The sequence below is a fragment of the Xiphophorus hellerii genome, chromosome 20, assembly GCF_003331165.1.
Source record: "Xiphophorus hellerii strain 12219 chromosome 20, Xiphophorus_hellerii-4.1, whole genome shotgun sequence".
NCBI classification, from domain to species: domain Eukaryota; kingdom Metazoa; phylum Chordata; class Actinopteri; order Cyprinodontiformes; family Poeciliidae; genus Xiphophorus; species Xiphophorus hellerii.
Window position 1 is genome coordinate 30,015,126 of NC_045691.1, and position 14,634 is coordinate 30,029,759.

Sequence of the window (14,634 nt, forward strand, 5' to 3'; positions counted from 1 at the left end):
TATGTTTAATTATACAACAGCAGCCAAGACTTGTTCCCGCGTGTTTTCATGGAACAGGAGCGGTGTGAGCGTCGCGCGTTTTCAGGTCACCGTGTAGAAGCAGAGCGAGTCTTAAACGGATCCCACACGGACGGGACGGGAGGTCGCTTCCAACGACCTGACCGCCCCAGAGAGCGAGGGATGCAGGGCCCCATCGCAGAGCAGATTTGAACCTCCCCCCTCTTCCCCGCTGCTCCTTTGTCTAGACCCGGTGTGGGATAGTAGGGATAAATGTTGCATGAGGCCGACGCCGCTGTCTCGAGCACATTCCGCTGTTTGGAAAACGAACAGGGTCCCGGTCGAACCTTTCAGACCCAAAACGCCTCACGTGTAGCGGAGGATGAGAGGACAGGTCCGGGCCGCTTTTATTCACTTCAATTTTCCATGAAGGAAGAAGAGGGGATTTTTTTTCCCTTCCCCCCCAGCTTTTGTTGGGTGCCATGAATTATTCACAGAAAGTAAGCTACTGCTTAGAGGAGAGAGAGAAAAGCCTCCATGTTTTGTTCTGGTGACCCTGAAGAGCTCAGTGCAGAGCAGATAGACGGAGTGCATGAGAGCAGAAACAGCACAAACACTCAACCTTAGGGAGTGTTTTTGGTCTGGTTTCTACTGCAGGTGTCTTAGTACACTTGAAATAAGACAAAAGTAACTTATATGTAACTTTCTGGCAAGACATAGGAACTTGCTTTAAGTAAATTATACCTTAATGTTGATCAAAAAGTGCTAGTATTAGATCAATATTAAGGAATTATTTACTTAAAACAAGCTACTACGTATATCTTGCTGAAAAGTTACTTATTAGTTATTTGTGTCTTATTTAAAGTGTACTAACGTATGTGCAGTAGAAAACTGGAGCAAAAGTACCTGAAACGTTACAGTGTGTTTTTGCAGTGAAGCCCTCAGGTGAATTTACAAACCTCCACTGTTTGCGTTGCCTTTCGTTCATTTTTCTGCAGGTCTTCTGTTGCGCTTCTGCAACCCAGAAGTATCTGAACATCCCACTGCCTCTCGCAGAAGTCCCAGTCAGCGTGGCGGGTTTAAATCAATCATTAACGGAGATGGTTTGATGCACCGCTGGTGATGGGAGAAATTAAAAGAATTAGTCTAAAATCAAAATTGTTTGAGGTTTTACTCGTATTAAATGGGTCTGAACAAGCAAACTTTTGTGCTTTATTCTCGTAATCAACTCTCTCTTTCTCTCTCTCTCTCTCTCTCTCTCTCTCACACACACACACACACACACACTGGGAGAGAGTTTCAACTTGATTTTTCTATCCAGTTTTCTTCTTAAATATTAGCAGCTTTCAGCAGAGGGTATTTATTTCATGCAAAGTGTCTCAGACGGAATTAGACTCTTTCTGTGCCAAGCAGAGGAAAAACATTTTAGAGATTGGAACGAATCGCCGTCCTTTATTAGCTAAGCTGTACTACAAACTGGTTTTCTGATGTTCTGAATTGTATTTTTCTATCAAAATCAGCTGCAGATAAGATGAATGTTTAGCTTCATTTTAAGATTCTATTAATTTGAAACACTATTAATTAAAAGGAAAAGTCATTTAAAGCCAGTGATATTCTGGTGAACAGAGAAAATATTTTTCTTACAAATTATTTAGAATTTATTGAGATTTCATTGGCAAGCTGGACCCATTTTTATTCCTTATCTTTTTTTAAAAAAAAAAAATCAATTTTCAGGAATCCATTGATATTTAGTTTTTACTTGTATTTCTGTCAGGATCTGTGTTTTCTGTGTTCATTTAGAGTGTTTTGTGTCCTTGAGTCTCTTCGTTGTCCTGTCCTCCCCTTGATTGTTCCCAGGTGTGTCTCGTTCTGTGATTACCCTCCCGTGTATTTAACTCCACCTGTGTTCCTTGTTCCTCGTCGGGTCCTCGTCAATGTCGAGTCTAGTTGTCGTCGTCAATGTTCAGTCTATTCGTGGTCAGTGTGTTCGATGTGCCTGCTGCTCGTTGTTTGGACTATGTTTCATCATTAAATCATCATAATTCATCATACCTGGGTCCGCTGCCTCTGCCTCACCACCTCACACCCGCACTTCATGACAATTTCCCCACATTCAAATTGAAAATGTTGTATTTAGGTCTGTTGTCATGGATTCCCCCCCACCCCCCTTTATTTGTACATGTTGCCTCATTAAGATCCAAGATTTCAAGATTTCATTTACAAGTAAAACTTGTTTTGATCGTTTTTATTTTTTTTTACAAACACATAAACAATTAAAAATTCGAACACAATTAAGTTGTCTGCTAAATTTCGAGCTAAAAACAAGAACATGTTTCATAAGACAATTTTTCTTTTTGTCTTAAAAGAAACTGGAAATGTCCCAAAAAAGAATCGGAGTGGATAGCTCCAGGACGCTCCTGACCGAATAGGAAAATGCTTTTTCCGAATTCTGGTGGTGATAATAGGAACATTAAAAACCGTATGTCTGAGTATATCTGCGCACTGAGCTCTGATAGGTTTCCTCTTACTGTGAAAGGTTGCACTTCCTCCTGTGGCGCACGACGCAATAAATGAAAACAACACGTTGCGCATTTTGCTTTAATCGTTCCGTGTTTGACATTTAGCTCTCACTACGGTGTTCAACACCAAATCTTACCAAGTATTTTTTTTTTTGGTCTAGTTTCTATTCCAAGTATCTTAGTACACTTGAAATAAGACAAGACTAACTTAGAAATCCATTCCCTGAAAGATATAGGGGCTTGTTTTAAGTCAATAATTTTTTAATATCGATGTAAAAGTTGTAGTTCCAAAGGCAGGTTATTTCTCTTATAATGTAGGAAAAATGTTGTGTTATAAGTTAAATAATCTGCCAATGGAACTAGTACTTTTAAAAATAAATATTAAGAAATAATTAACTTAAAACAAGCTCCTAAATCTTCCTGAAAAGTTACTTGCAAATTATACCATTTCAAGTGCACTCAGATATTTGCACTAGAAATTAGACCAACAATACTAGAACCAATTTATGAAAGTATGATCATTTTAGTACCTGTGATATTAGAAGGAAAATAGATACGTGGCCTTATTTCTGTCATAATCCTACAAGGGGGAAATCTATTTTTATATGACAACACAAGAACTTTGTCATTTTGCATGTCCATGTGGCTCTGATTCTGTTCCGTTTTTTCATTCTGTAAATGACTTCAGACGACAGTCCGATGTTTTGACTTGTGCACTGTGCAGGGGTGTTCTTTATTATTTATCTTTGCTGTTTTGTACAGTATTATTGAACAAACTGCCAGCATGATGACCCTAAATATGTAAATAGGTAGGAAACAAACTCTAGAGTAGGTCTGAGCAGCATGTGCTTAAAACGTGCATGCATTAATGTAATGACCAACACTGCACCATCCATTTAATTTATTGGCTACGTTGTACGAAGCATGCTGAGCTTGTTGCACTGTGGAAACATTCTGAATTAAACCCACCAAGAAATGTTGCTTAGTGCTTCTCTCTAGTCCAATGAATTTTGTACAATATTTTACTGATTAAGACCAATTGCAAACACGTTAACATAATGTGCAGATTATTGGGTGAACAGTATTTCTTCCGGTTTTTTCCTGATCCAGACTTTTTTTCATACTCCCCATTTTTATTTCTTTTGCTTTTTTTAATTTTTTTTACTTCTGCTTAACACACTTAATAAAAAATTAATTTGACCCCGAGTATTTACTAATCAGTATTTCACAATCGTATTTTAATGTACGTCACAAGACATTCTATTGAGATTTTATTTTCAGTGTTTGCGTACAGAGATCTGCGCATTTCTTAGTGCTACACTGCCACTTAGAGGAGAAAGTGTGAAACTACACCTCAATTTAGCATGTTGGCGGAATGCCTAATTTACCAAGCGTTTTAATAGAACATTACAGTTAAAAGTGTAACCCCTATTATATTAAACTTTATTTTTTTCAGAATAGTCTCTTATACACTTATTACCCGGGATGAAAATTTATTATGCCTGTGTAAAAACCTGAACATTTTAATTACATGCACCAAACCAAATCAAATTATTATAGTAACCCGAATAACATTCGGGTCTGTTCCTTTAGCTTTATATAGAAATCTACCTTTGGGTTTATTAGAAAAAAAAATATTTTGATATTTTAAGCAGAAAACAATTATTTGCAGAATAATCATTATATGGTGAAAGAATATTCCTCGAATCGTTTCTATAATTCCCTGGATTTCCATACACGCCCTGAACGCGGCACTCGGCCTGACAGAAACCGTGTTGTGGCTGGATGGATCATCTCCGGCTTTTAGGGCGGGCCTTTTCGGTGCCGTTGCTACAGGGATACCAAGATGGAAATCCAGGGGCTTTCTGATGCCCAAAACATCCACTCTCAACATGGCGCCCTACACAGAACGGCTTCGTCTGCACTTCGGTCAACCGTAGCCTCGTTACCGCAATTGATTTCAATCGAAAATGAAGCCGACGGACCGCCGGAACTGCCCGAGCTTCAGAGTGACAGTAACAACAACGCTAGGCCAAAGACAGCGCAGTTTCGCCTGCTGGGGGAAAATGGCAGCGAGCTCGCTCGTTCTCCCGTCACCAAACACGTCTCAGCGTCCAGCAGCATCGCGCCCGAAGATAGAGCGATTCTGGGACTTCATAACATGATAAACGCGGAAAAGGAAAACGTGTTCAACTCCCTTCTAGGCTCGCACGACTTCAGCAGGACGGAGTGGCGATATGAGGAAAACGGTGAGGTAATGCAAATGGCGCTGCCTCTGTTCGAGGGGGAGGCGGAAGCGATGCCGCAGAGGCAGCTGGCGTTGTCTTCTCCGGTTTTACTGCAGCAGCGTGAGGACTGCGCTTTGAAGCAGCCTCCCGGTGACAGCCTCGGAGCTATTCTTAATGCTTCGGCGGCAAGCCGGAACCTGGGGAGAAAAACTGACAGACAAACACAGGAATTATACGTTGTGTTTAACACCGACAGAGAGGATGGAGCAGTCGCCGCGAGCAGAAACCGAGCGGACTGCTCGTGCGACAGCGGATGTAAAGTGAAGGGTAAGGAAGCGGAGGGCCGCGGCTCCATGGAGGCTGGCAGCGGCGGGGTCGCCTTCTGTGAGACCGCGGACATCCTGAGCTGTCCTGACACGCAAACACCGAAGAGGGCAGAGCATGTTTTCAGTTTATTAACCGATAATCCCGCTGTGCTGAGTGCCAAGACAGCTGGCGACCATCATACCGTCGAAGATGTAGTTTTGACGAACAAATATGGCGATAAGCTCTGTGGGCAGATCTGTACGGAAAACGGTGACGACAGGCTGCTCAGTGGCCGACCAGACCACGACGCGGCGCTGACCTCCGGGGCGGCGGAGGCCGTGGAGGCTATGGAGAAACCAGCCTACGGCTCCGAGACAGCGGGACTGCAGGACGGTTCACACCCGGTCACTTCCTCCAGCAGTCCGCCTGCCGCGGAGACCTTTTCCGGGACCATTACAATAAACAACCAAAGCATAATTGTCACTATTGAGAATGGGGTACTGACTCTGGCGGCCCCACCAGAGGGGTATGTCCACAAAGAGGATGACATGGTGAGCTTAAAGGAACATCTAGGCATGAAAGACCATGAGGATATAGTTCTTCTCAATTATGACAGTGGTACTAAATCGATCGGGAAGATCAGCACCCTGGCAGTAGCCAGCTCCAGTCAGCAGGAAGAGCCCAGACCTGGTGTGTCTGTCAGTGACTCCGAGCTGGCCTTGGTGGATGACTGCTCCTTGTCAGAACTGGGCACTTCACTGGACTCCTGTTCTGTTGCGAAACAGGAAGCCGGAGTGCTGTGTGCTGTGACAGAGGCCGACCTGATTGCGCCATCGCCAAAAGGCCCCGTTGGGGGGTGTAGCAATGAAGACCTGAACTCCTTATCCCTGATCAGATCAAAAAAGGACACTGCGGCCACCTTCGCCTGCCCGGAACCCGGCTGCTCTTCCACGTTTGACTCTCGCCAGAAGCTGAAAGTCCACCTGCTGTACCACGCAGAGGAGCCACGGCCGTACCAGTGCAAAGTGGAGGGCTGCGGCTGGGCCTTTGCCACCTCCTACAAGCTGAAGCGCCACCTCCAGTCCCACGACAAGCAGCGTCCGCACATCTGCGAGTTCGAAGGCTGCGGCAGGAGGTTCACCACGGTCTACAACCTGAAGGCTCATGTCAAAGTCCACGAGCAGGACCACGCCTTCGCCTGCGAGGTGTGCAACGAGAAGTTCCGCAGTGCCACTCGCCTCGCCAATCACCAGAGGGTCCACTTTTCACCACAGAGGCCCCACAAGTGTGAATTCCCAGGTACTTGTCCGATAGTTCCCATGCTCATTTAGCTCATGAAGGCCTTTTACTGTGAGGCACAAACGCTTTTGCTGAACTCAGGAAAACCCAGTTCAGCTGGTCCACAAGTTTGGATTCATTGAGAATTTTCTCTGAATACATTACGGTTCAAATACATCCATACAGTGCTGATATTTGGATAAACGGTTCCTTAGGTAATTGCACCTGGACCACCGTCACCAAGGTGATAACATGGTTATCCACTGATAGATTAATATTTTCCCCTTGTTACTATTAAACTTTACCTTAGAAAGCTGGTTTAAAAACCGGCAAGTTTCAGTCGATCCTCAGGGTCGATCCTTTCTGGCCATGTTGATTTCACTGTGGACGCGTTGGTGTTCAGCTACTTCCAGATCTGTTTGGGACATCCTGGGTCAGATGGATAAAGCTAGTTTTCCAACAGGAAGTTGTTCCCAAATACAGACAAAATTGGTTTAGGAAAGTTTTCTGATTGGCCTACTCAGAGGTGGTGTATATATTTGAGCTTGTGGGTCCAATCTTGAGTCTTTATTGGCACAGATAAAGACCGATACTTGCACGTGAAGTCGATCTTTTCCTCCAATCTTATCTTACCAGTAAAGGTCTAAAAATCATCCACTGTCCTCTTCTGTTCCGAAGTTAGAGAGGTTTGACTGGCAGACTGGCCCACTAGGTTGTGTTTGCAAGTTTGTAATAAACGGTCACCCCATTATTTCCAACTCAGAAACAGTGCGTTTCTTGCTATATTTAGCGACGTTTAAGACGACAACAAAAAATCGGTATAGGCCAAGATCGAAATCGGCCTCTCAGGCTTTTGAAAAAATCTGTAATCGTCAGTTGGCCAGATAACTGCAATCGGTGCACTGCTGGTTTTTTAAGCTCCAGCTGCTCTCCTCTCCTGTACAGGCTGCGAGAAAACCTTCATCACCTTCAGTGCCCTCTTCTCACACAATCGCACTCACTTCAGAGAAACGGGCCAGTTCAGCTGCACCTACCCAGGCTGCGACAAGACCTACGATAAGGCCTGCCGCCTGAAAATTCACATGAGGAGTCACACAGGTGAGCTGGTGGGCCATTACACACACACGTGTGTGTTCGTCAGATAACAACATGCATACTTGATGTTGCATGTGTGCTAAAATCCCAGTCGGGTTTGAGTCTCAGCTGAGTTGAGTTTTTTCAGTGAGAGTGTTTCACTTGTTGAATCATCAAAGCAGTTGTCGTCCAACATTAGAATCCTTCCTCACAGTGTTAAAGTCCAAACTCCAGAGACATGGAACACTTTATGCTCTGATCTGTTCGCACTGTGCCTTCAAAGTTCTCAATCAAAATGAAAGCGATCAGAAAACGGTGAAAATGATCAGAAAAGCCAGGGATATTAGCAGACAATTTTAATAACCAGGATGTATTATCATTCATCTCTGCAAAAATAAATAAAAAAGTCACGACACTGAAGGCAAAAGGACGTAAGAACTTTCACCTTCCGAAACGTATTTGTGACGTATCCAGAAAAACAATTCCAACCGAAGAGACTTTTAACATGTCGTCATGGTTACCATGCGGCTGTTTCCTCAGGCGAGAGGCCCTTTGTGTGCGACTCGGAGGGCTGCGGTTGGTCATTCACCAGCATGTCCAAGCTGCTCCGTCACAAACGGTGAGAGCTTCCTCTGACGTGAACAGAGCGGTTCCATCTCCCTGGCGTATGAAATGATAACGGCTGTCTGCATGGTTTTTATCAGGAAACATGACGATGACCGTCGATTTGTCTGTCCGGAGGAGGGCTGTGGGAAGTCTTTCACCAGAGCTGAGCACCTGAAGGGCCACAGCATCACCCACCTGGGCACCAAACCCTTTCAGTGCCACGCAGAAGGTCGGCTAACTCTTTATCCGTCTAGCAGCCTTTACGTCAGAGGACGTGGTTTAAAGCGACTCAGCAATTGTGACCATTGAATTATCCAGCAGATGTGCCTCAGCTAGTTACCAGAGTTGGGAAGTAGCTTGTTACATTTATCCAATTAAATTTACTAGAGTAACTTTTTTTGAAAAAAATGTACTTTTACAAGTAGTTTTACTATGCTGTACTTCAGTAATTTTAGCAAAGTATCGCTGCTCTTGAGTAAAATTTCTGGATGTTTTAACCAAAAATGTATCAGACACAGACACACAGCTGCAGGTCTTTCTTAAAGCTTCATAAGTTTTTTGTTATTGAAATAAACAAATTTTGTTATTTATGTGAATTATTGTCATTTTCCTCCTTAAAATACCAACATTTCCACTTTATATTTTGTTCCGTCTGATTATGTAATTTTTAACCTTACGTGATTGTTAATTTGATCAGTTACTCAGTACTTTACAAGACTTTTTACTAAATACTTATTTACTCCTGCTTGAGTAATTTCTCAAATGGCTACTTTTTACTTGAGTAAAAATATGTTGTAGTGGTACTCTTACTTGAGTACAATTTTTGTGTCCTCTGCCCACCTCTGGTCACAGGAACCATAATGTCTGCTTCCTGTCCTCAGGCTGCTACGCCAAGTTTTCAGCCCGCAGCAGCTTATACATCCACTCTAAGAAGCATAAACAAGACGCCAGCACCCTGAGGACCCGCTGTCCGGTGGCCAACTGTTCCAAGCACTTCTCCTCCCGCAGCAACCTGAAGAGCCACATGCTCAAACACCACCACCTCAGCCCCGGTGGGTACCCAGCAGGGTTCCTCCTAACCCAGGAAAACCCCTGCATGTCTCCAGTTAACAGTAGTCACCCCACTATTGCCAGTTCAGCAACTTTCTTACTATATTCAGCGACATTTCTGACAAAAAAAAACAAAGCGGTATCAGCCAAAATCGGAATCAGCACGTCAGGCTTTTTAAAAGATCGGTAATTGGCCAGAACACTGTAGTTTCCAGTGCTTCTCGCAGCATTCACATTGTTTTGTTATTCTCTGTTCTACAGATGTTCTGTGCCAGATGGAGACCACACCCACCCTGACTCCCAGCAGTGAACTCATCAGCTCCACCCCGTCGTCAGTAGCTGGTGCTGGCGTTGGCGGGGCAGAGCAGCTGTCCAGCCTGGACCTCAGCTCCCTGTTCTCCTCGGTCCCCGGCGGCGCTGCGCCCACCGCCGGCATCGAGGTGGGGATCCCTGTGGCTGGAGGTGCCTCCAACGGCTCCTTCACCATGGACCTGTCCCTGGTCAGCTCGGGGATCCTTACCATCGACCCGTCGTCAGTGGGCACCACACTTGTCGCCAGCGCCGGTACCACATTGGCCAAGCCTTTGGAACCACTCGTCATGGTGACCGGTGGCGACTTGGCCCACCAGCATGGACTGGAGGGGACCGTGGGGGATGTCCTCCCTCCCCAAGGCACTCTCAACCTAGACGACGTTCAGTCGGTCACCCCAGAGGCTCTGGGCACCCTCGCCGCCCTGAGCATGCAGGGCGCCGCCGTGGACCCGGCCCTGCAGCACCCCCTCAGCTCCACCGGTGGGCTCGGGGTGGAGTCCGCCGCCGGCTTGGCGGTGGCCCCCGTCTCCGAGCTCCTGGCCTCACCCTCCAAGGTGGCAGAGGTTGGAGCGCAAGGAGGCGTGGGCCACCTGCTGGGCTGCGTGGAGGTTCTGGGCCCTCAGGAAGGAGGGAAAATCGTCACTTCTCAGTTTATTTTCCCCGGTTCTGGCAGCAGCGGCTTCAGCCCCCAGAAGGAGTTGGACCTGGCCGTGTCACCCAGCAGCTTCCTGGTGAGAGAAAACCCTTCATCCTGGTTTACTTCCTCACCTGTTCCTCTCATGAGTCAGAGGTTCTGGCTAGGAACAGTCAGGAATTGTTCTGTCCTGGTTCTCCCTCAGGACAGTGGCGGTTCTGCCCGGACAGACTACAGAGCCATCCAGCTTGCCAAGAAGAAGAAACAGAGGGGTTCTTCAGCCGGCGCTGGTGAGGACCTCCACCTCCCCTCCACTGACTGCAGAGTTACAGCACCTTAACCTTTCACTCGTCTTCCACATTCTAGGAACTTCAGGCTCATGCCAGAGGAAAACCAAATCATCAAAGGTTGCTGTGGCAACCGTACCCCTCACTTCGTCTGGCGCTCGTTACGGTGACGGCGCTGTAGCAGCCGGTGGGGGTCTGACCCTGCGGGACCCGGTCACAGGGACTCAGTATGTCCAGATTCAGCTGCTGCAGGTGAGATTCAGCCCACAGTGTGTTTGTTAACACACTCCCTCAGATCGCTACGCACATAGCGCTGCTTTTCTTCTTCTGTGCTTTCAACCAGACACGAACCACGACGTGAGCTGGGGAGCTCAGTGGGACAGTTTCCTGCCTGGCATTTAGAAAGTGAAAAATTCAATCTTTTTTCCAGTCAGTGAACACACCATGCCTTGCAGCTGCCAGCCTGCACTACCCACCTCTGTCTCCTCTCTCTATTGGGCTGTAACTGGGTCTGTTGGTGTTCAAACTAATAGAACTGAATGGAACAGCTCTGCCCCTAAAAGATTAAGTTTTATATTAGATTCAACTTTGTATATTGTTCTACTGCTTTTAAAAGCTGCAATATGTAACTTTTATTAAAACAGTTTCAGTTTTTTACATATTTATTAAAGCTATCACCATGTTGGGAAAGCATGAGAGAAATATGTGAATAGATTGAGCTCCTCCATCAGCTACTGTTGCCTTCTGAAGAAATACTCCGCCCCTGACCGAAAACAACCAATCAGAGCCAAGAGGAGGTTCCAAATGCTGTCAATCAACCATGTCTACACGCTATATAAAAATAATTTCTATTCTAAAAGTTACATAGCCCAGCTTTAAGACACGGTAGTGAGCTAACAACTGAAAGTTTGGAACTGGTGAGTCTAGGAATGTTGACCTGCATGGTCCTGCCACACTCTTCCTCATAGACATGCTGATATTGGTCATTAAATGGAAAAACACACCTTTTGATTTCTGTTTAATGGCTGAACATGGCAGTTTAAAGCTTTAAGGCTCCAGACCTGTGTACCGTTTCGTCCAACCTTTTCCTGTTTCTGCCCCATACCCTCTGATTCACCCGCAGCCACTCATGCTGTTTCAGACATCATTTATTTAAAGTTTGGAAACACAGTCAATAATTCATTCTATGAAGGAAAAATGAAAAGATGTGTTTAGGTCGGGTTTGTCCAACATGCTGTCAAAACATTGCTGCCAAGGTCTGAGATGATCACTTGACAGCAATTCTGCGCAGCAGGAACCATTAGGCTCCATCTCTTTCTTTTTCATCTTACCGTCGACTTCAGAGCGTAGCAGTGGCTGCAGCTGTTGTTGGAAACCATGCTGAAACGTGTGTGTGTGTGTTGATGCAGGACGATCCAGCCAGTGATGGTGACCTGGCCTTCCAGCTGAGCTCCCAGCCGTCCACCTCCGACTCTCAGCTCACCGTCGACTTGCCTGTCAACATTTTACAGGTGAGTTCAGTCACAATTGTGGACTTGAGAGTGTGACACCTAGTGGTACTCAAGTGTAAAATACAGTGATTTAAAAACAAGTTTCAGGTTGGGAGGGGATGGAAATGAAGCAGATACGTCTATGAAGATGATAAAATATTGCTAAAACAAACCTCACTTTCTGAAAAAAGTTGTAATTTAAATTTTATATTAACAAAGTCTAATTATTTACACCCTTCTCAGTAATTGGTGTAAAAATCTTTCCTGGCATTACAGCAAATGGAGCCATAGCTTAGCATGTCTCCCACAGGTCTCCAATTATCTCCCAACATGTTTACGTTTCTTGATGAATTAATGCAACCAAAGGTTGTATTTAGTAAAACTTCTAAGGTCAAGCTTTCTGTATGGAAGGAGAATGTTTGAGGGTTTTTTTTTTTTTTTTCTTCTTCTGGTGAACCCCTGTTGTTTTTCCCATACAGGAACCCTCGGTGATGACGGAAGAGGACAACGGCTCTGATAATTCCCAGTTCACAGGAAGCACCATCAACCTCCAGGACCTGGAATAACGCCGGACCCCGCTTACGTCCACCAGAGACTTATAAACCGTCGCCTCGGACTGTGAAAGCCTTATTTGGATTTGCGCTCCATGTGTCCCACCTGATCGGTCGGAGATGTTTCCACGAGACGAAGCACCTTTAGATGAAAGACGAGGTTTCTGTGTCTTTTTTTTGTAAAGTCTAGTTTGTACCAAAATGAGAAGCTGGCAGAGCCGTCGCGTCGATCATCAGAGGTTCCTCCAGTTTGGGTGTTTATTCCAGAAGTGCCAAATCAGCGCTCATGCACACACACTGCCTTACAGACGCCTTCACCTGCAGCAGATTTATCTGCTTTCTTCTTCCTTTTACTTCTGTTTCTGTGTTTGGATTTGTTTTTGCCATGACATCAGCGGCCTGTCCATGTGTTTTATGTAAAGTGTGACGAGATTTTATGCCTTCTTGGAATAACTTAGTTTTTTATTTATTAATATGATTGGGTTTACAGAGTGGCTGAGCCAAACCCCGATGGATTAAAGAATCAAAGCACAATCTAAGCCGTGTTCTGACCTCTATTCATTTGACAATACTTTTGGGGCGAACGGTTCTCAGTGTTGCTTTGAGAGAAATTGTAATTTTATATGTAATGTTCTGCATTTCTGAAGATGATTAAGATGATTAACCAGATGGCACACGACCCCTTAAACTCATTGCTCTATACTTAATCACCTTATTTTATATTTCTTGTATTTATTTGGTGCCAATTGACATCAAATGTGATGATTTTACATTAGTTGTTCTGATACAGAACTCAGCAGTCGACCTGAAAGAGTCATTTAATTAGGCTTAATCAAAAGGCCCTTGTCTAAACCGTTACACAAAAGCTAGCAAATGTTCTTTCTCGCAGTTTGTCCTTTCTGCTGCTTCTAATCCCCTGTGGCTAAACTAGTGAGCAGCTTCTGAAACCTCCCAGTCTCTGGCATCCTTCTGAGCAGTTTGCCCTCCTCACTCAGCAGTGATGTGTCTGAGTGGTTCTACCAGGTCCAATCTGTCTTTAGTCTATTCCCCTGTGTCCCAGATCAAGATTGGGGTTGGTATTCAACAAAAACCAAAGACTAAACATGGCGCCGAGTGACGTATTAGCAAAATCTATGTATTTCTGGAACTTCTGACGTCATTAGCGTCATTTATTTGTTACAGTACTTCTGTCTGTACAACTGGTTTTCATTCAGGTTGTTCTGCACGATGGTCAATTTCCATCTCCGTCAATTGTAACCAGCTTCCCCGTTCCTGTTGAAAAGCATCCCTTTTCAACAGGAAAAGGGATGCTTTTCCTGTCTACCAACTGTCTACAGTTGGTGACAACTGTAGATCATAGTTGTCACCAACATCTCTTAAGCACTGGACGGTCTGCGATGGGTGATGCTCATTAATTCACCATCCATTGGAAAACTGGAAAATCCAGTAGTCACCCGTACTAGAGCGGCTACTAGAGACTGGTTACATAAGGAGCTCTGAGTCTAGGAGCCAGAGTAGAGTTTATGGTAGAGCAGCAGAGTCTGGAACCCAAAGGCTGAAGGACATTCCTTCAGCCAAAACAAGTCTTGTGCCCAGAAATCTTTCCCTAACCATTCCCTTGGTTAAGCAGGGAAAATGGAGGAAATGGAGTTTAGGGACAGACTTCTGGGCATAAGACTTGTTTTGGTTCTTCCTGGTTGTGGTCACAGGAGGTGCATGGGAAACTGTTCCTGCTCGGTAAAAAAACCCATCTCCTCCACCTCCAGTTTCCTCTCGCCATAGACTGTCATACCATCATTACCTCTCTGGGTCTCCATTTCTCCTGGTCACCTAAACCAGTGTTTCCCAACCCTGGTCCTCGTCACCACGCTGCCCTGCCCTGTTTTAGATGTTTCCCTGCTTCACTACGACTGATTCAGCTGATTGCTGTTCAGCAAACACTTGACAATTGAAATCACCTAAAACAATCAGGGCAGTGTGCCTTGAGGACCAGAGTCCTAAAAAAAAAAAAAAGATTTATTTTCTTATTTTCACACTTGATTTTTATGAATCCACCGTTCATTTCAAGTATTAGCTCCAGCAGCAGCAGCTCTTTCTGTTTCCACGGCCTTCCTGCAGCCGACCCACTTCTGCCGCTCTACCTTCTGGACTCATCTTCCAGGCAATAAGTCAGCGCAGCCGCTCCTGATCACATGTCAGCCCATGCAGCAGAAACGGGAGTGACGGAGGCTCACAACCCGCCCTCCCTTCCCGCGTCCTCTCCTCTGGCGGCCAATGGAGCCGCGGAGCGGGGACGAGCCTT

At 45.3% G+C, this 14,634-nt stretch overlaps 1 protein-coding gene across 1 annotated transcript; it reads left to right on the forward strand.

The window, feature by feature from the left end:
- The first annotated feature begins 4,301 nt into the window (after positions 1 to 4,301).
- LOC116710394 (zinc finger protein ZXDC) lies at positions 4,302 to 12,871 on the forward strand. The gene is made up of 10 exons (XM_032549416.1): positions 4,302 to 6,349; positions 7,274 to 7,426; positions 7,943 to 8,021; positions 8,107 to 8,237; positions 8,890 to 9,060; positions 9,320 to 10,101; positions 10,210 to 10,294; positions 10,371 to 10,543; positions 11,701 to 11,802; positions 12,261 to 12,871. The coding sequence occupies exons 1-10, from the start codon at positions 4,363 to 4,365 to the stop codon at positions 12,345 to 12,347; spliced, it is 3,750 nt and encodes a 1,249-aa protein (XP_032405307.1). The 5' UTR covers positions 4,302 to 4,362; the 3' UTR covers positions 12,348 to 12,871.
- Positions 12,872 to 14,634: the final 1,763 nt, after the last annotated feature.

What these genes read in the sequence shown, in the direction of transcription:
- LOC116710394 (XM_032549416.1), top strand. Translation starts at nt 4,363, where the DNA reads ATGGAAATCCAGGGGCTTTCTGATGCCCAAAACATCCACTCTCAACAT. An exon ending in GGGTTCTTCAGCCGGCGCTG is followed by an intron (nt 10,295 to 10,370) that starts GTGAGGACCTCC and finishes TCCACATTCTAG; the next exon opens with GAACTTCAGGCTCATGCCAG. An exon ending in TCCAGATTCAGCTGCTGCAG is followed by an intron (nt 10,544 to 11,700) that starts GTGAGATTCAGC and finishes GTGTTGATGCAG; the next exon opens with GACGATCCAGCCAGTGATGG.